The following is a 19,663-nucleotide window of genomic DNA, read 5'->3' on the forward strand; positions in this document are numbered from 1 at the left end:
TTTTTTTGCTTTCCATTTGCTTGGTAAATATTCCTCCATCCCTTTATTTTGAACCTATGTGTGTCTTAGCACATGAGATGGGTATCCTGAATACAGCACACAAATAAGTCTTGATTCTTTATCCAATTTGCTAGTCTGTGTCTTTTAATTGGGGGCATTTAGCCCATTTACGTTTAAGGTTAATATTGTTATGTGTGAATTTGATCCTGTCATTATGATGCTCGCTGGTTATTTTGCCTGTTAGTTGATGCAGCCTCTTCATGATGTCGATGATCTTTACAATTTGACATGTTTTTGTAGTGGCTGGTACTGGTTGTTCCTTTCCATATTTAGTGCTTCCTTCAGGAGCTCTTGGAAGGCAAGCTTGGTGGTGACAAAATTCCTCAGCATTTGCTTGTCTGTAAAGGATTTTATTTCTCCTTTGCTTATGAAGCTTAGTTTGGCTGGATATGAAATTTTGGGTTGAAAATTCTTTTCTTCAAGAAGAAATGTTGAATGTTGGCCCCCACTTTCTTCTGACTTGTAGGGTTTCTGCAGAGAGATCCGCTGTTAGTCTGATGGGCTTCCCTTTGTGGGTAACCTGACCTTTGTCTCTGGCTGCCCATAACATTTTTTCCTTCATTCCAACCTTGGTGAATCTGAAGATTGTGTTTCTGGGGGTTGCTCTTCTTGAGGAGTATCTTAGTGGTGTTCTCTGTATTTCCTGAATTTGAATGTTGGTCTGTCTTCCTAGGTTGGGGATATTCTCCTGGATAATATCCTGAAGAGTGTTTTCCAACTTGGTTCCATTTTCCCTGTCACTTTCAGATACATCAATCAAACATAGGTGGTTTGGTCTTTTCACATAGTTCCATATTTCTTGGAGGCTTTGTTTGTTCCTTTTCATTCTTTCTTCTCTAATCTTGTCTTCATGCTTTGTTTCATTAAGTTGATCTTCAATCTCTGATATTCTTTTTTTCCCCTTGATGGATTTGGCTCTTGATACTTGTGTGTGCTTCACGAAGTTCTCATGCTGTGTTTTTCAGCTCTGTCAGGCCATTTATGTTCTTCTCTAAATATGTTATTCTAGTTAGCAATTCCTCTAACCTTTTTTCAAGGTTCTTAGTTTCCTTGCATTGGGTTAGAACATGCTCCTTTAGCTCGTAGGAGTTTGTTATTACCCACCTTCTGAAGTCTACTTCTGTCAATTTGTCAAACTCATTCTCCATCCAGTTTTGTTCCCTTGCTGGCGAGGAGTTGTGATCCTTTGGAGGAGAAGATGCATTCTGGTTTTTGGAGTTCTCAATCTTTTTGTGCTTTTTCTTTCTCATCTTCCTGGACTTACCTACTTTTGATTTTTGATGCTGGCAACCTTTGAATGGGGTTTTTGTGTGGACATCCTTTTTGTTGTTGATGATGCTATTTCTTTCTGTTTGTTAGTTTTCCTTCTACAAGGCTTCTCTGTTGCAGCTCTGCTGGAATTTCCTAGAGGTCCACTCTAGACCCTATTTGCCTGGATATCACCAGTGGAGGCTGCAGAACAGCAAAGATTGCTGCCTGTACTTTCCTCTGGAAGCTTCATCCCAGAGGAACACCCATCAGATGCCAGCCAGAGATCTCCTGTATGAGGTGTCTGTTGACCCCTGCTGGAAGATGTCTCCCAGTCACGAGGCATGAGGGTCAGGAACCCACTTGAGAAGGCAGTCTGCCCTTTAGCAGAGCTTGAGTACTGTGCTGGGAGATCTGCTGCTGTCTTCAGAGCTGGCAGGCAGGAATGTTTAAGTCTGCTGAAGCTGCACCCACAGTCACCCCTTCCCCCAGGTGTTTGTCCCAGGGAGATGGGAATTTTATGTATAAGCCCCTGACTGGGGCTGTTGCCTTTCTATCAGAGATGCCCTGCCCAGAGAGGAGGAATCTAAAGAGGCAGTCTGGTTACAGTGGTTTTGCCTAGCTGTGGTGGGCTCCACCCAGTTTGAACTTCCCAGTGGCTTTGTTTACACTGTGAAGAGAAAACCACCTTATCAAGCCTCAGTAATGACAGATGCCCCTCTACCCACCAAGCTCAAGCATCCCAGGTGGACTTCAGACTGCCATGCTGGCAGCAAGAAGTTCAAGCCAGTGGATCTTAGCTTGCTGGGCTCTGTGGGGCTGGGATCTACTGAGCTAGAACGCTTGGGTCCCTGGCTTCAGCTCCCTTTCCAGGGAAGTGAACAGTTCTGTCTCACTGGCATTCCAGGCACCACTGGGGTATGCAAAAAAACTCCTGCAGCTAGCTTGGTGTCTGCCCAAATGGCCACCTAGTTTTGTGCTTGAAAGCCAGGGCCCTAGTGGTGTAGGCATCGGAGAGAATCTCCTGGTCTGTGGGTTGTGAAGACCATGGGAAAAGTGTAGTATCTGGACTGGAGTGCTCTGTCCCGCACGGAACAATCCCTCATGGCTTTCCTTGGCTAAGGGAGGGAGTTCCCTGACCCCTTGTGCTTCCTGGGTGAGGTGATGCCCCACCCTGCTTCGGCTTGCCCTCCGTGAGCTGTACCCACTGTCTAACCAGCCCCAATGAGATAAGCCAGCTACCTCAGTTGGAAATGCAGAAATCACCTGCCTTCTGTGTTGATCTCACTGGGAGCTGCAGACTGGAGCTGTTCCTATTTTGCCATCTTGCCAGCCACCTTCTCTGGGGTTCTTAAAATGTAATCTCCTTCTACCAGTAAGTCCCTCTCTGCCTCTTCATACACACACACACACACACTATATATATATATGCTATATATATACACTCTATCTATCTATCTATCTATCTATCTATCTATCTATCTATCTATCTATCTATCTATCTATCTATCTATCTATCTATCTATCTATCTATCGAGAGAAAGAGAGAGCGAGCTTTGCATGGAGCTCTGTACGTGGTGAATGCCTAGAACATGTGATTGCCTGATTGAAATTAGTGAACTGGACCCTTTTCAGGGGTATCTATAGGCAGTGAAGCATTGTAATATTTTGTATGAGACACAAGCCTGAAGCTTTGATCAATCAGTTAGATGTGCTAAAATTTTGTTCCACTTTTTCACCCAATAAGGCTGTGTTGTCCATTCCCAAGTTATTTTCATCATGGCTGCAGCAGAGGTTATATTTCTCAGGAAGATGAAAGAACTTCTGGGCATTTGGCCAGTGAAATAACTTACAAGCCTTGTGGAGTACGAGACAACATAGATGCTAACTTTGTGCCAGGCATCCTTCCCGACCAGTATCACATGATCAAATATTTCCTGAAATAAAGCACAAGTAAAATATATATTTGTAAAAAAAGAAAGTGCTGTAACAGCACTCACATAACTTTAGCATTGCTTTTGTTGAAATGTCAATGTATTTGGTGTTTACGAGACTAAAAATATGACTAATAAGAACCAGGTAGAAAGAGGAAAACTCATATAAGCTCTTCTTATATAGCTAGTTCATGTTTTCCCCACTGTTCATCTAGTCCTTTAAATATTTTTTTGTTAGACAATAAAAGTATTATTGTAGAATGGGTTAGAGAATAAAATCACATTAGTTTAACTTAACAGATATTTGTGGAGTTCTTATTATATACACTGATAGGCACATGTAAACCTACACTGCGGTATTTGTTTACTTTATTTTAGCCACCAATCTGAACCTTATGAGTAAGGTTAATAGCTAGAAGATTCTATTTCCCTACCTATGTTTCTAAGTTTCCTGGAAAGTAATTCTTGGTTCTAATAGAATTAACCCAATGGAGTAATATGGTAGAAAATAAAATTAAATTACTAAATTGCAATTAATAGCTTTCTAATGATCAGTTACTAACATTACTATGAAGAAGCAATTGATAGAACATTCATATTTTTCCCTTGGGAGTTAAATCTGGATGGGAACTTAGGGATCAAAGGGAAAGGCTTATGAAACTTTACTGTCCATGGGAAGTTACCCAAACAGTTTTAACTGCACTTTAGGGCCCAGAGATTTTAAAAGTGGTAACTTGAAAATACTTCTGTATAACATTAAATTTTAAAACAAGGCTATATAACTGTATAGAAAGCATTACCATAACTATGTAAAAATGTACAAAAACAAAGACTGAAAAATTCACTAACTCTTTAGCTATTTTTTTTTTGGTTAGTGGGACATCTTTTCATTTTTCTGTATTTCCAAAATGTTCTGCAATGATCATGCATGATAATAAATAACAAAGGATAGTATGAAGCATGTTGAGTGGCAGCTGACCTTAGCAAAGCCATGTTTGATATGTTCCCAAAAGGAGAAGAAGAGAGGACTAATTGATGTGGATAAATCACACACAGAAAACTCAGTGTTTTCATCTGGAAAATGGTGATGGCAGGGTTTGCTCCATTTTGTTCACAGGACTGTAATAAGAAGAAATGAAATATTTCATGTAGCAGTCCTTTAGAATATGAAGTCTACAGTCTCTGAGATTATGCTTTTAGATCAACAATTATCTGTAGAAGTTGTGACTGGGATGGGAGTGTCCTATAAAGACCTCTGTTTGGCCTTTTTGTTATTCCAACAATATTTGAGCCTTTTAGTTGCATCACTGAATATAGTGATGAGTACCAGTCCTACATTTTCTAGAACTTAGTGTTTAAGTATAGCAATTATATCTTTCCAGGTGTCCTGTAGAATTTGCCTCTGTGCTGTTATAGTGGGATAGAGTCTGCTTTTACTTAGTTTTTATTACTCTGTGTTGATTATTGTTAGCAGATGGAGGTTCTATTTGTAATAATAACACTAATAGTTAATTTTGATGGAGTTACTCAGTGCCAGGTCTGGTTCTTATACTTGACCTATGTAACTTCTAGCCTCACATCAACCCTGTAGTAAATACCACTTCATGCCCATTTGACAGATGAAAAAATGAGACACAAGTTAAGACACTTGCCCAGATTCACTCAACACATAGTGGTGGAGCTGAGCTTTAAGGACCGGCCATCTGGCTCCAGAACCCAGGCGCGTCTTCCCTTCTTTGTAATGCAAAGTATATAATAATAACAGAGTTCCTTTCTTCATATATGCATTACTTTATTGATCACTTTAGATCCATATATTTATGTAATAAAAAAATTAAGGTGAGGTTTTTCAATTACTCTTTCTCTTCTACAGGAGTAAAAACATCAACTTAGTAAAATTGTCCTTTATTGTATCCATGAAAACTTAAACTATTGCCCCGCAAATAAACATTGGAATTAACTATAAAACTAGGTTTTGATTTGCAATGCAGGTAAATTTCCATGGCTTCTTTCTCAAGATTAAGTAAATATTTACACAGGCATATTCCGTAAGTCCTGACACTGTTTGTCTTAGAGAAAAAGGCCTGTGGTAGGATGAAACATGAAATGCTTTTTTTTTTGGGTGTTGTTTTACTTGTACCCAAATTTGCTGAATTGTAAACATGGGCTCTTTTCCTATTTGAAATGGAGATTGCCTGAAGGGTGGTGGCAGCCCTAGTATTTCCAGACTTTTCTAAAATGGTGTTAATTTAGTTCAAAAAACACTTATCAATCTCTATAGATGCGCCCCACCCTTTTTTTGGTTTGAGGAAACAAATCCGCATAGGTAAGACTTATGCCTTGCTGGGTGCTCTAATCCTCACCTTCTTTCTATAGCTAGTAAGAAGGCAGAATCAAGTTTCAAATTTACAGTTAATCTCCAAAGCATCACTCTTTACTTCTTAAAACCTTGTTTTTAATGGAGACATTAAGATATACTTTGCATAGGTGAAATGCAGGATTGTAAGTCTACAGTTTGTTAAATTCTGATAAATGTATACCCTTACGTAACTTACACCATTATCAAGATACAGAATATTTCCATTACTCCAGAAAGTTCTGTGTTTCTTTCCAATCTTGCCTCACCTATTTGAATTTTCATCACTATAGGTTGTGTCTGCTCTAGAATGTTATGTAAATGGAATCATATAAGATACACCTTTGTGCCATGCTTCTTTCACTCAGCATTATGTTTTTGAAAATCATCCATGCTGTTGCATGTATTGGTAGTTTGTTATTGCAAAATTGTATTCAGTTGTATGAATGAAGTAATTGTTTATCATTTTTCCTGATGTTGGACACATGGGCTGTTTTGAGTTTGGGGCAATAATAAATTAAGCTGCAATTAACATTCTTGTACAAAGCTTTTTGTGGCACATGTTTTCATTTATCTTGGATAAATTCCTAGGATTGAAATTGCTGGATTATAGAATGGCTATATGACTGGGCGCAGTGGCTCAGGCCTGTAATCCCAGCCTTTTGGGAGGCCAAGGCAGGCAGATCAGTTGAGGTCAGGAGTTGGAGACCAGCCTGGCCAATGTGGCGAAACCCCGTCTCTACTAAAAAATACAAAAATTAGTCAGGTGTTGTGGTGCGTGCCTATAGTCCCAGCTACTCAGGAGGCTGAGGTAGGAAAAACCTGGGAGGTGAATGTTGCGGTGAATTGAGATCATGTCACTGCACTCCATCCTGGGTGGAAAAAAAAAAGGAAAAAAATAATGGCTATATGTATAACTTTTAAGGAAACTGCCCATTTTCCAAAGAGGCTGTATAACATTATACATTCCCACTAGCACTGCATGACAGTCTGGTCGTTCCATATCCTCGCCAACTAGTTGATGATGTTGGTCTTTTTCATCAGGAAGCAGTATCACAATGTGATTCTTAATTTCCGTTTCCCTAATTATTAATGGCGTTGGCCAGATTTTCATTTGCTTATGGGTCACTGTATATCTTCCTTTATGAACTATCTTTTGCTTAGTTTTTAAGGGTTATTTGTCTTTTCTTTATTGAATATAAGTCTTTTGTCTGTTATATGCATTGTGAGTATTTTCTCCAAGGCTGACTTGCCTATTCATTTTTTCCTGGTGTCTTTGGTAAAAAAGGTTTACATTTGGATGACATTTGATTCATTAGTTTTTTTCTTTTATAGTTAGTGCTTTCTCTGTATCATCTAAAAAATATTTGCCTACCACAAAATCACAGATATGATATTTTCTTATTGTTTTAGCCTTTATACTCAATTTTTAGCTGTATTTTCTTAGCTCTTAAGCTTATAGCTATTATCTATCTCAAAATAGTTTTTGAGTATTGTGTAAAGTAGGGGTGCAGGTGCGAATACGTGTCCACTTGTTTCAGCACCATTCATTAAAAAGACGTTCCTTTCCTCACTGAATTGTTAAACACTGTTGTCTCCACAAAGCTGAGTAGGCATAGTCTTTGTCTTCAAGGGCTTATAGTCCTCAGAATAACTTTTGTACAAAAATGTATTGCTCACTTTTCACACAAAAATAGCACATTTAGTCCAACTATTCTGATGCATATAAATATTATTCTTTTAGAAAGGATAAAGTTCACTTGGCTCATCCAAGAACAGTTATATAAAGTAAACTAATTAATGCAAATTAGTGTAATTTTAGTTGATGTGTTGCCTTGAAGGAATGCAGTACAAGTAACAGTTTAACTTGAGAGAGTTCTCTTACCTTTGTCCTCAGAAGAAAAAAACACTTAAATGTATTCAGTTCTTGGATCACGATTTTTATTCAGGTTTTAAAATTTGTACCTTTGACCTTAGATGTTTCAAGCTGGAGTAAATAGGCATTTTATTTTTGAGGGATTTAAAAATATTTACATAACTTTTATATATAACCAGTTAAATTAGTTTTTTAAAGAATTTTCTTTCACCATTAATACATTCTTTAATAATTTCAAAGTATGAAATAAATTGTTTACATTATAGCTCTTGAATCTTTCCCTATGCAAACATTTATACTCCAGATAGTGCTGCTTTAACATTTTAAAATTTTTAGTTTATTTTATTTTGAAAGAGTATCTCACTTTGTCACCCAGGCTGGAGTGTAGTTGCGTAATCACATCTTACTGCAGCATAGGAAGCAATCAGCAACTTGTAACTTGCATTGCTAGTATTATATAAAGAAAAAAATCTGGCATAAGTTGAAGTGTTTTCAAAGTATGAAATAGTCTTTACATATTATATGACTGAATAAATTTGATGTGCTGGGAGATTTAGAAATTAATCTTAAAATCAAATAAGAGCTATGATGAGCATAGCTTTTATATATAGAATATTGACACAAATTTATAGATATAAAATATAAGTAACCTTTTATTTCAATATAAGTGTTTTAGTATCATTCTATTTATGAATTCTTACTATATTAAGGTGGGTGTTTACATGTTCCTTTCTAAATTTTTTGATTGTTTTTATCTAACTTAAAATATCCCCTCTCCTCCTCTTAGGCACTATGATAACATCCCTTTGCCCTAGAGGACACTTGCCAGGGTGCGTCCTATGCTCTTCTCTTCGCTGGTTTTATCTCTCGCTCAGGGAGCAGACACATGATTGGATCCTCATTTTGAGATTTTATTACTTGTGAGAGGCAAGCCATATATTATTTCATTGATTTCTTGCAAACTACAGCTCACAATTCTGACAATACCAATTGATAACAACATTTTTAATCTTTTATAAGTTTTTGTAGAGGTTATTGGCACGTTACACACAAACTGACCTGATTAATTTGTTAAATCGTGTGGGTCACAGTCAAACAATCTAATCCAAATTTAGTTCTTTATAATAACATTTACATGTATATAAGCAAAACTGGTTAATGTAAAAAGTACATGTACAAAGTAAAATAAACTACTGAAGGGATTTCAGCCTTTGGAAGAGGTTAGTGATTCCCCCTCCCCTCAATTTTAATAAGTAAAACCAGTTATATTGTTTATAAAAGGAGAATTGACTACTTTTGGTCTGTCTTATAGTCACAGTTGATAAACTAGCTTCACTTTATATGATATTCACATTTGAACTGTGTATCAGTGTAGACATAGAAAAGTCACAAACTTGAAAGATTTAACATTTAAAAATAAGCACTATTAGGAGAGTCTAGATCCACAGATTATCTTTAGCACCTCAATCAATAGAGATAAAAATGTTACAAATTAGGCATTCTATCATATTCTTCTGCTTTTTACTGAGTGATGATCGATTTTAGTGTTAGTTTGTTGTTCCATCTATGGTTTCTTTTAGTCTATGATCATTATTTTTATTTTATAGGCAGATAGAACATTACGGGTATAAAAAGCTCTAGCATTTATCTAGTCAACTCTCCCATTTTGCTGAAGAGAAAACTGAGGCTCAGCAAGGTTGCATCATCCAGGTCACAGAATTAATTAATGGTTGAGCCTCATCAGGAACCCAGGCACAGTAAAGTTGGTGAGAATGTCATTTCCTGTTACTTTTAAAATTTCTCTTTCATATATTTAAATCTGGCCTTCACATATCAGGTCAACTAATATGAACAATAATGACTTAATATCTAATGTGGTATCTGGTGGTGAAGTGGGTTTTTGAATGTCTATGAACTGACTGCATTATTATAGGTGTTTCGGTATCTATCAGATCATATCTCCACCATTACTTATGTACTTGTTTTGAATTCTTTCTTAGTAGACGTACAGATTGTATTACATTTGGTTTCTTTTGTTAAGATCAAGAAAATATGGACTCTATTATAGGGAATATGTTTTATGTGTGTGGAATTTGTTACTTACTCAGAGATTGAAATGACTATATTTTACAAAAGATTTTAAGTACTATATTCAGCAAGAAACTTTAAAGGTCACAGAGATTCTACTGTGAATAAACCATTGTTCAAGGTAATTTCCATGAATTATGTAATTAAAAATTCATGCAACTCTATGAAAGAACTACTATATTCTATAGATGAGGCTGAGAGAGGTTGTTATTATAGATACCTACTCGTGGGAGTGAAGCTTGATAGAACCGAGATTTCAGCCCAGACATTAAGTTCCAGAGCCACACGTAGTCATAGCAATATAAAATAAGCCAGAAAGTCTGCTTATCACATAATATTGGATGAAGAGCCAACAGTTAAGACAATAGAATTCAAATTAATATTGGTTCAATAACTAGGTATAGATTAACAACATTAAATATAAGAGGAAAAGTTTAAAGTTATTCACCCATGGAAGAAAAGCATACTTCTAAAACAGGAGATGAAAAAGTAAACTTTTACCAATACTGGCAGAAAAATATGAGCCAGTCATGACTTGCTATTATAATTTTTAAAAAGTGTAATAAAAATCTAGAATTTATGAACTAACAGTTACATTTCCACCATGGTTTGAATTTGTAAAATTGCAGTTCTGTCTTTTCTTCTCAATTTATAATCTACTCCATTAGTAAAAAGCTATAACCACAAATCTCTGTGACACATTTTTTTCTACCTTGGGCTTTATATGAGGCTGTTCTGGAACATCACTCCTAAGATCCTAGAGAGACTTTTGCCTGACAGAATGCCCTAAAGCTCCATTTTAGATCCTTCTGAGATTTTAGCACAAAATTTTATAGTCCCACCTGGATTTCATGTTTGCTCTGAAGTTCTATCTTAATTCGAGAATTTTGGAGAGGCTGAGAATAAGAAACAGTTTTTTAATTGAACTCAGCAAGTTTCGGTTCCTTTATATTTAACAGTTCTTCTTTAACTGTTGCCTCTCCTTTGTATTTTATTACCTGAAACACACCAGGGAGTAGTTTGAACAGTCTTTGTGGAAATATCCTTAGGTAGACCACATTGCATTGCATATGTTTTTGACTTTCCATGTGGACCACAGGTGACAGTGCTGCTAAACTTTTTGCTACTCCATAGCAAAGATCCTCTTTCCCCTAGTTTCCAGCAACATTTTTCTCACTTTTCTTCAAGCTCTCACTGATAGCCTCCTTGAAGGCCCAAAGGCTTCTGCTAACAATTCTGAAAGTGAGACATCCTGAAGATGCTTGCAACCGGAAGCTGTCCGCTAACCGCGTTGCTTGCAGCTGATTCTCTCTTGAAGGAGTATTGAGCAAGTCACCTTCATGGTCACCACATATGACATTCATGCCAAGCCACGTTCTTGCTTCCACCAGCTTTTTAAGGCTTCTCTCCTGCCATTGCCAGCATCTCACTCTATATTTTTTGCCACACAAAGTTTGCGTTACCTCAATACACCTTCAAATCACATAAAACCATAACCTATTCCAGGCTGAATCTGGTGCCTCTGAGCACCCTATAATACTTACAATACTGTAAGTACTTTCATGACACCTTCGAAAGATCTTTATTACTGTATTGTGGCATTCTATGGTACCTGGATTAAAGTTTTAGCTCTGACACTAATTAGCTTTGTGACCTTGGCCAAGTTACTGGGCCCCTCTGAGGCCTCATCTTTAACATAGGGATAGATAAAGTCTGAGCTGCATCATTAACATAGGGATAATAATATCATTTTTCTCATAGGATTATTGGGATTACATGTGATAATACAGGTAAGTGCTTAGAAGATAATCTAGCAGAGTAAATGCTCAATAAGTATTAGCCATGATTATTAATGATCTGAACTACTGGACAGGATATATTCATCGAGATTGCTGGATTGCAGAATAAAACTGACATAAAGGTGACTCTGCTTCATCCCTCAAGGCACTTCTGTTTTTAGGGAGATAGTGTAGATCCCTACCTTCTCAAGAGGCAGGACATAAACTGAAGTCATCAGAATTATCTTTGTCAACCTTTCCCACCTTCTGTTTTAGGTCTACAGGACAATCCTTGGTTCTGTGACTGTCGTATTTCCAAAATGATTGAGTTGTCAAAGGTTGTTGACCCTGCTATAGTGCTTCTGGATCCACTGATGACTTGCAGTGAACCTGAACGCCTCACAGGAATTTTGTTTCAGAGGGCTGAATTGGAGCATTGTCTGAAACCATCAGTGATGACCTCAGCCACCAAAATCATGTCTGCTCTCGGCAGTAACGTTCTACTGCGGTGTGATGCCACTGGCTTCCCCACCCCACAGCTCACATGGACCAGATCTCACAGCTCGCTAGTTAATTATACAGGTATTTTCCTAATTCAGCCCCATGATCAAAGGAGATTACTAAGCTCTGAAGTTAACATCATGTTTTGTGTGATTTGAAATTAGCTAGTTCACACTAATGAAATATTTCAAGATTATTGGGTGCAAGGGATTTTAAAGGTACATTTTATTGGTTAGTATTCTCCTCAGTTTATCTAACTACCTAGATAAAATTAGACAATCTAAACTCTTTTTCTTCGGTAGAATGAAACAATGCAGTGAATGGATCAATGGCAGACAAAGCCTTTGTCTTGCTTCATCATCTTGGATACAGCTCACTTCAAAATGTACAACTATTACAATTTTTTAAAAAGGGCCTTTTGCTGGTCGGGTGCGGTGGCTCACGCCTATAATCCCAGCACTTTGGGAGGCTGAAGTGGGCAGATCATCTGAGGTCAGGAGTTTGTGACCAGCCTGGCCAACATGGTGAAACTCCATCTCTACTAAAAATACAAAAAGTAGCCGTGCTTGGTAGTGCGCACCTGTAATCCCAGCTACTCAGGAGGCTGTGGCAGGAGAATTGCTTGAACCTGGGGGGCAGAGGTTGCAGTGAGTCAAGATTGCACCACTGCACTCCAGCCTGGGTGACAGAATAAGACTCCATCTCCAAAATAAAAAACAAAACAAAACAAAACAAAAACCAACAAAAACGCCGAGTGGAGCGAGGCTTTTGTACAAGTCTCTCATTTGTGAATAATTATTTAAATAATAAATTACATGGAGACCTTATTATGAATCAAAAAGTATAATTTTTAGAAATATTGATTATATAGACTTTTCAGATTCTAGTGTGACAATATGCATGCTTTGTACCCAGTTTCAACAGTGTTATTCTGACAATTAAAGTGATATATTTTTAAAACTCTTCAAAATTAAACTAAAATTCAGGTTGAAATAATGAAACCTGGTGGAAATAAAGAAGTTAAGGCCTAATATTCCTATATATAGGTAGTCAATGGTCCACAGTTTCAGCTTGTGAGTTAAGTTTTGGGTTACTGGGATATTGTTCTGCGCATTATTATTCTTTGAAAAGCTTCTGAAATCAAGACAGAATGAAAATATACCCAGATATCGGAGTTTAGGATAGCAAAATTCTGATTTTTAAAAAAATTATATGTTATTCTGCAAACAGAAGAATCCATGATTTGCTAGTTTATCTAAGTTAAATATAAAATAAATCATTCCAAATACAAATGATGACTCTGCCATGCCAGAAAATGATCTGCTGTACCTCTGGCTAGAAGGATATATGTATTTTATTACTGTGAAAACATATCATAAGAAATACTTATGTAAGGTCATATGATAAACATTCTGTAGAATCGCAGTGACTTAAAACTGAAAGGGACCTTTAAGATTACTTTATCTCATCCTCTTATAAATGCAGAAACAGAGGCCTAAAGACAGGAATTGACTTATTCACAACCACATGCTATTTAGTGGGCAAAAGTTTCTAAAACCCAAGTCTCCTGATTCCCAGCCTTTTGTTTTTTAAAAATACTATTCCCTATACAGACCTCACAACACCTGGCAGCTCCTAGACCTTGATGTAAGCAGTTTGCAGAACCATCGCCCACTGTCAGAGACTTGCAGGGTGCTATTTCCCTCTCGGTTTCTGTGAGAGATGCATGTAGAGCGGATAGTTGTTTCCTCCCCAGTTGGCATGGTTGCTTGAATTTTCCTTTTGTTCCTCACAGAGTATATATTTGTTTTCTTCCAGTAATACAAGAATCTCCAGAGGAAGGAGTCAGATGGTCCATAATGAGCTTGACAGGCATTTCTTCCAAAGACGCTGGGGATTACAAGTGTAAGGCCAAAAATCTGGCTGGGATGTCAGAAGCTGTGGTTACTGTGACAGTGCTTGGTATTACTACAACTCCGATACCACCAGACACTTCTGAAAGAACTGGAGATCATCCTGAGTGGGATGCCCAGCCGGGATCTGGAAGATCTACATCTGGATCTAGCGCATCATCATATCCTTGGTCCTCTTCCTTCTCCCCCACATCTTCTTTTTCTGCTTCTACTTTGTCTCCTCCCTCTACTGCTTCCTTCTCTTTATCTCCTTTCTTCTCCTCCACTGTTTCTTCAATCACAACTCTGAGCACAAGCATCTCAGCCACCACTATGGCCAATAAGCAATCATTCCAGCTCCACCCAGATGGGAAAAGAAATTTAAAGGCAGCAAAGAGTGGAAGTAAGCTTCCTCCAGCCAGCACAAGAAAGAAAGAAGAGCTGGCATTATTGGATCAAACAATGCTTACGGAGACAAATGCCACAATAGAAAACCTCAGGGTGGTCAGCGAGACTAAAGAGAGTGTGACATTGATGTGGAATATGATCAACACCACACATAACTCTGCAGTGACTGTGTTGTATTCCAAGTATGGTGGGAAGGACCTGCTGCTGTTGAATGCAGACTCCAGCAAGAACCAAGTAACCATAGATGGCTTGGAACCTGGTGGGCAATACATGGCCTGTGTCTGTCCAAGAGGAGTGCCTCCCCAGAAAGACCAATGCATCACCTTTTCTACCGAAAGAGTAGAAGAAGATGATTCTCAATGGTCTCTCCTTCTCGTGGTGACTAGTACTGCCTGTGTTGTTGTCTTACTATTGATCTGTTTCTTGTTGTACAAAGTTTGCAAACTGCAATGTAAGTCAGAACCTTTTTGGGAAGATGATTTGGCAAAAGAGACTTATATCCAATTTGAGACCCTGTTTCCCAGGTCTCAAAGTGTAGGTGAGCTCTGGACACGAAGGCACAGGGATGAGTCAGAAAAATTGCTGCTTTGTTCGAGGTCAAGTGTGGAATCTCAGGTGACTTTTAAAAGTGAAAGTTCCAGACCAGAGCATTATTGCTAAGGTTCTGCAGCTCAGGTGCATGTGAGCTACAACATTAGCATCTAAGGGTATAATTGACCCTAGGTTTGGATGATTTTTGGACAGACTTTCACATTGTGTGTGAAAATCACAAATGGAATGCTTTTAAGTGTGTTTAAAAAATAGCATGAGACCTCTGAACTGAAAAGACAAATAACGTTGATTTTTTTTCTTGTGTGGAAAAGGTCTACAGAAATAATTTTTAGAGTGTTGCTTAATAAATTATTAATACTTTTTAGGGTAATGTTTTAGTTCTTAAAAATAAGTTCTTGTGAAAGTAGCAAACTAACTCTGTATTTAAAAATACAGTTTTTTGAGTAACGAGGAAACATTAGCAAAACCAGCTAAGCCTTGATGTTTATTCATGTTCGAAGTGCATTATGGCATTTTCTGTGGACATTTTCTGACATTGCCTAATGGAGAGTGTGGGATCACAAAGGATTTTTTGTTCACTAAGGTTAAATCTAACTCATGGGGGAGGGAGGGCTCTGTCTCTTCATACCATTATACATTGTAATACTGTGGAGTTGTGTTCATATTGCATGTAAGAAAAATTTTTGCTTTTCTTTAGAAATATAGGTATTGGTAAAAGTAAGTATACGAAGAGGATTATGACAAATAGACCATTTCTTTAAAAATGGTAACTGTTGCATTGAAACACATCTGCTGACAGATAATATGGATATTTAAATATAACTTTAAATCAATCTTTTAATATTTTGCTATTTGCTCTTATTTTCTCCCTTCTTTCTTCCTTCCTGGTCCACCCTCCCTTTCCTTCCTTCATTCCTTCTTTCTTCTGCTTTGTCAGAAGATATACAAGTAGCCTAAAGGATCACGAGCCAAGCAGTTTGTCTTCTGCCATATTATCTTTTGATTCTGTTGATAAAGAAAAAGCTTTTGAAATTACTTACTGCCCTTTGAAAGTCTGTTTTAGAATCCCAAAGGATATTTGAGGATTTTGAAAGGGAAGCCTCAGTAGATTCATTTGGTTGACTCTTTTCCTAGGTTAAAAACATCGGGGAACTTAAATACATAGGAAAGGAGTTCATAAATAAAATTTAGTTTTTTTAGAAAGGGAATATTTTAATAACTGTAGTGTACTATAAGAGACATCTTGTGGCTTTAAGATGAGTGATAGTGATAAGACCCACTCAAGCATCTCACAGGGCTGATATTACATGTAACTTAGCAGGATGCAACCTGGCCCAGGGATTTCCAGGAGACAAGGCCACCTCAGCACAGATGCAACTTTCATAAATCTTAGAACAAAGCCTACCCTTACTAGATTAAACCTGCTCTATGAAAGAAACACTTGGTAATTGACCCAGACTGAATACATGTATAAGAAATGGGAAAGATCTCTCAACCTCTGAGAATGGTCCTCAAATAGAAGCCCTCCTAGTCAGTTGGTCATCTGACCTCTGACTATATCTGGCCCATGACACCAGCCAGCTCCTGCTTTCCTTGTAAGAGGATGAAATTTAAGTAAGTCAATGAGTGATGACACCCATTTCTATAGGAGGATCAAGGGAGAGTGGCCAGGGCCTGGCTGTGATCGAGAGATTAGGTGAGATCTGAGGAACACTCTACAGTGGGTCTGGCAGTTTTTGTTCCATTTTCACATCTGTTGCTGCCTTCTAACTTCACTTCATGCCACTGTTTTGGAGGTAGACACCAGGCAAAATTTGCCAGAATTACTTTTAAGACCACTCTGGTCCCACAGGAAGGTGGGCTCCTAGGAGGAGAGTGGTAGGAATGCTGTAGGCTGGGGGACACCCTGGGCTTGCAGAGCCACCCACCAGCTGGTGTGTCTCTAGCCTCAGCTATGGGAGAGGAGCTCCTCGTCCCCAAAGGTCCTGGCATCATGACCCCACAGACCAAGAAGGCTCAAGTACAGTTTCTCCACACAAAGCTTATCTGTTGCCCACCAACCGGGGAAAGAGACTTCTCCAATAGACCCCTGGTCTAATGCTGTTAGCAAAGTCATCAAATCACCAACAGGCATGTTGCTGCTATCTCTGTTCCTCTGCATGCTCCCAGTGAGACAGTGCGGCTTCCCCAGGCCTTTACCACCCCTACAAGGCCTACTGGGTGCTGCTGGCAGCAGCCCATGCACAGCACATCCAAATCACGGGGCTCCCTCACCTCAGAGTTGCCACTCTGCACCTGGTTGACCTGGAGGCCTGTGAGCTGCGGTGTGATCATCCTGAGTGTGCCAGATTACCCCCAGTGGCACCATAGGCATTGCCAGTCACCTCCTGGTCACAGTTAAGAAAGCAGCTGTCACCACCAGAAACAGCTAGGGTGAGGAAGAATGAATCCCAGATCCCAAAGTAAGCACTCTCTCTAGCAGGACTGGGTTAGTAACCATCAGAGTTGGTTGTTACAAAGTGAGGTTCTTCCTTGTCTTGGCTCCCTTTGGCACACTCCGCTTCCTTTTCCACTTCTGTGCCATGCTGTGACATGGCAGAGGCCTCACTGGAAGCTGGTCAGATATAGTGGGCAGATCTTTGACTCCTAGGCCTCCAGAATTGTGAGCCAAAGTAAACCTCTCTTCTTTATAAATTACTCAGTGTCCTGTTCTGGTGACTCTCCCTTACTCCTGTCCATTCTGTTATGACCACAGAAAACAGACTAAGAAAATTCTTATGGATAGAAGATGCATTCTTACCTTAAATCTTAGAAACCTCAGTATATGAGGGTTTTTTTTTACCTTATTAGGTCAGGAACTTTCACCTTTTCATGTAAAGGAAGCACTTGACAGCTTCTCTTTGGCATATCCAAGTTGTCTGCATCACTATTCTTGTGCTTTGGGACCACTGTCAAGTAAAATAAGTGTTACTGGAACGCAAGCACCGTAATACCACGACGGTCCATCTGATAACCACGGGGATGGTCCATCTGATAACCACGGCGCCTCCTAAGTGACTGATGGGCGGGGAGTGCATGGTGTGGATCCTCCAGACAAAGGGATGGCTTACATCCTGGGTGGGATGGAGCAGAATGGCAAAAGATTTCATCAGACCACTCACAGCCACACCTCCTGGAAACACTCAGAGCCCTACTTGCTCTTGGCAGCCATATGAAACGGATAAAACCTGAAACTCTAGCTTGATTGGACCACCTCCAAGATCAACTTAAAATTTATGAATTGTTTATTTGTAGATTTCCCATTAAAAATTTTCGGACTGTGGTTGAAATTGGGTATCTGAAAAGATGGAAAACAAAACCTTGGATAAGGGGGTACTACTGTAGGCCCTTTGACACAGGCAGAAATTCGAAGCCTACTCAAACACCTGATGCGGAGGCCCAACAGGAAAGGTGCCACCTGGCTGTACTGTGTGTACTGAACAGGAAGGGTCTACAATTCACAGGCCAAGAATACAACAGCTGGCAGCTATCTCCAAAGATGGGAAGACTGATTTCATTACTTAACGATCCTGTCAAGTTCATCCAGGAAGCACAGTCAGGTGGGACTCTAGGCCCAGAGCAGGCAGGCGTGACAGAAGCTACTCCTGTGCTCTGTTGCATTGACTGTTTATGGCCTGGCAAGCAGCACACTCCAGCATGAGCCTTCTTACAACCAGGGCTGAAAGTGGATGATGTACCTACCACAAAGGAAGGAAGAGAGCTATTGAGACATTTAGGTGTGCTCCAGTGGGTTTATACACCTTTCGTCTTCACAGGACAGAGGCAACACTCATAGCCCTTAACCCCAACTTGAGTCTATCTGGTCTATGAGGAGCTGCCTCGTGCACAAAAGCTTCTCTACCTTCACCTCACAGACACATTTTGGGCCCAGGCACTGCCTGTGCACCTCATATCAGAATTAGAAGGGCCCCTGCCCCATCAGGCCCTCTTGGACCAGACATAGACTTCTCTACCTGCTGGAAGATACCTTCACCGTTAACACCCAGGATAGACATGGAGACTGGCCCACCCACCTCGACTAACTGCTACCTGGCATTTGCCTAGTAGGCCACCCCCACCTCAGTTTCTATGGCCTGCACCTCCTGGAAACCTCAGTTGTGCTGGGCAGCCATCTGGGATGGACAAGACCTGAAACTCTTGCTTCACTGGACCACCTCCAAGATCACACTTTTGCATCTACAACATCCTCCAGTGCATAGTGTCCACAGACATTACTGCTTAGTTCTGAGTTCTCCTGGTCCTCCTCTTCCATTCTGGCCTGTCACTGCTCTGCAATTAAGCAGCTCCAAGCCTGATACTGCCAAGTCCACTCAACTCCTTTTATATCCCTAGAGCCATTTTCCAAGCCCCAGTGTGCCTGCTGTCTTTCACTGCTCCAGGTGGCCCGACATTTCACATTGAGATGTTGCTTCTTGAGACCTATTCACTGATTACTCAGCACTGAAGTCACTGACAATTTCCACAACAGGGTCATTTTGGTCACCCACTGAGTGGCCAAACCCAGCTTGCTGAGCATCCCTTCACCAACCTTCAGCCACTTGTCCACGCTTCACAGTCAAGCCCTGGTTACTGTCAACTGCCCCTCCTTTGCCATTGGTGAGACTGCCCCCTGTCCATGGTGAGACTGCCACCTATCCATGGTGAGACTGCCCCCTATCCATTGGTGAGACTGCCCCCTATCCATTGGTGAGACTATCCCCTATCCATGGTGAGACTGCCCTGTATCCATGGCTGAACCCTGCTCTCATGATCTCCCCTAATTGCTCAACCAGATGCTGGACTTGCCATACCCCCTCTGCCGATGCAGTTCAACTCCCACTAGGTGGTTCCAAGGATGCCACTCATTGCTGTCTTACCCTCATAATATGCTTTCTGCAGGACATCCCAATGCTGATTGGGGTATCTGGACT

General features: G+C 39.7%; 1 protein-coding gene across 1 annotated transcript in view; it reads left to right on the plus strand.

Annotated features, from left to right (window-relative positions):
• The window catches only part of LRIT3 (leucine-rich repeat, immunoglobulin-like and transmembrane domains 3), a 25,670-nt gene extending 9,375 nt beyond the window's left edge, over positions 1 to 16,295 (plus strand). The window contains exons 3-4 of the mRNA XM_011945759.1: positions 11,617 to 11,922; positions 13,660 to 16,295. Of these exons, the coding sequence (XP_011801149.1) occupies positions 11,617 to 11,922; positions 13,660 to 14,801 (1,448 nt within the window). The 3' untranslated portion in view covers positions 14,802 to 16,295. The remainder of the gene's footprint in view (positions 1 to 11,616; positions 11,923 to 13,659) is intronic.
• Positions 16,296 to 19,663: the final 3,368 nt, after the last annotated feature.

The sequence above is a fragment of the Colobus angolensis genome, unplaced genomic scaffold (genome assembly GCF_000951035.1).
Source record: "Colobus angolensis palliatus isolate OR3802 unplaced genomic scaffold, Cang.pa_1.0 Scaffold244, whole genome shotgun sequence".
Classification (NCBI taxonomy): domain Eukaryota; kingdom Metazoa; phylum Chordata; class Mammalia; order Primates; family Cercopithecidae; genus Colobus; species Colobus angolensis.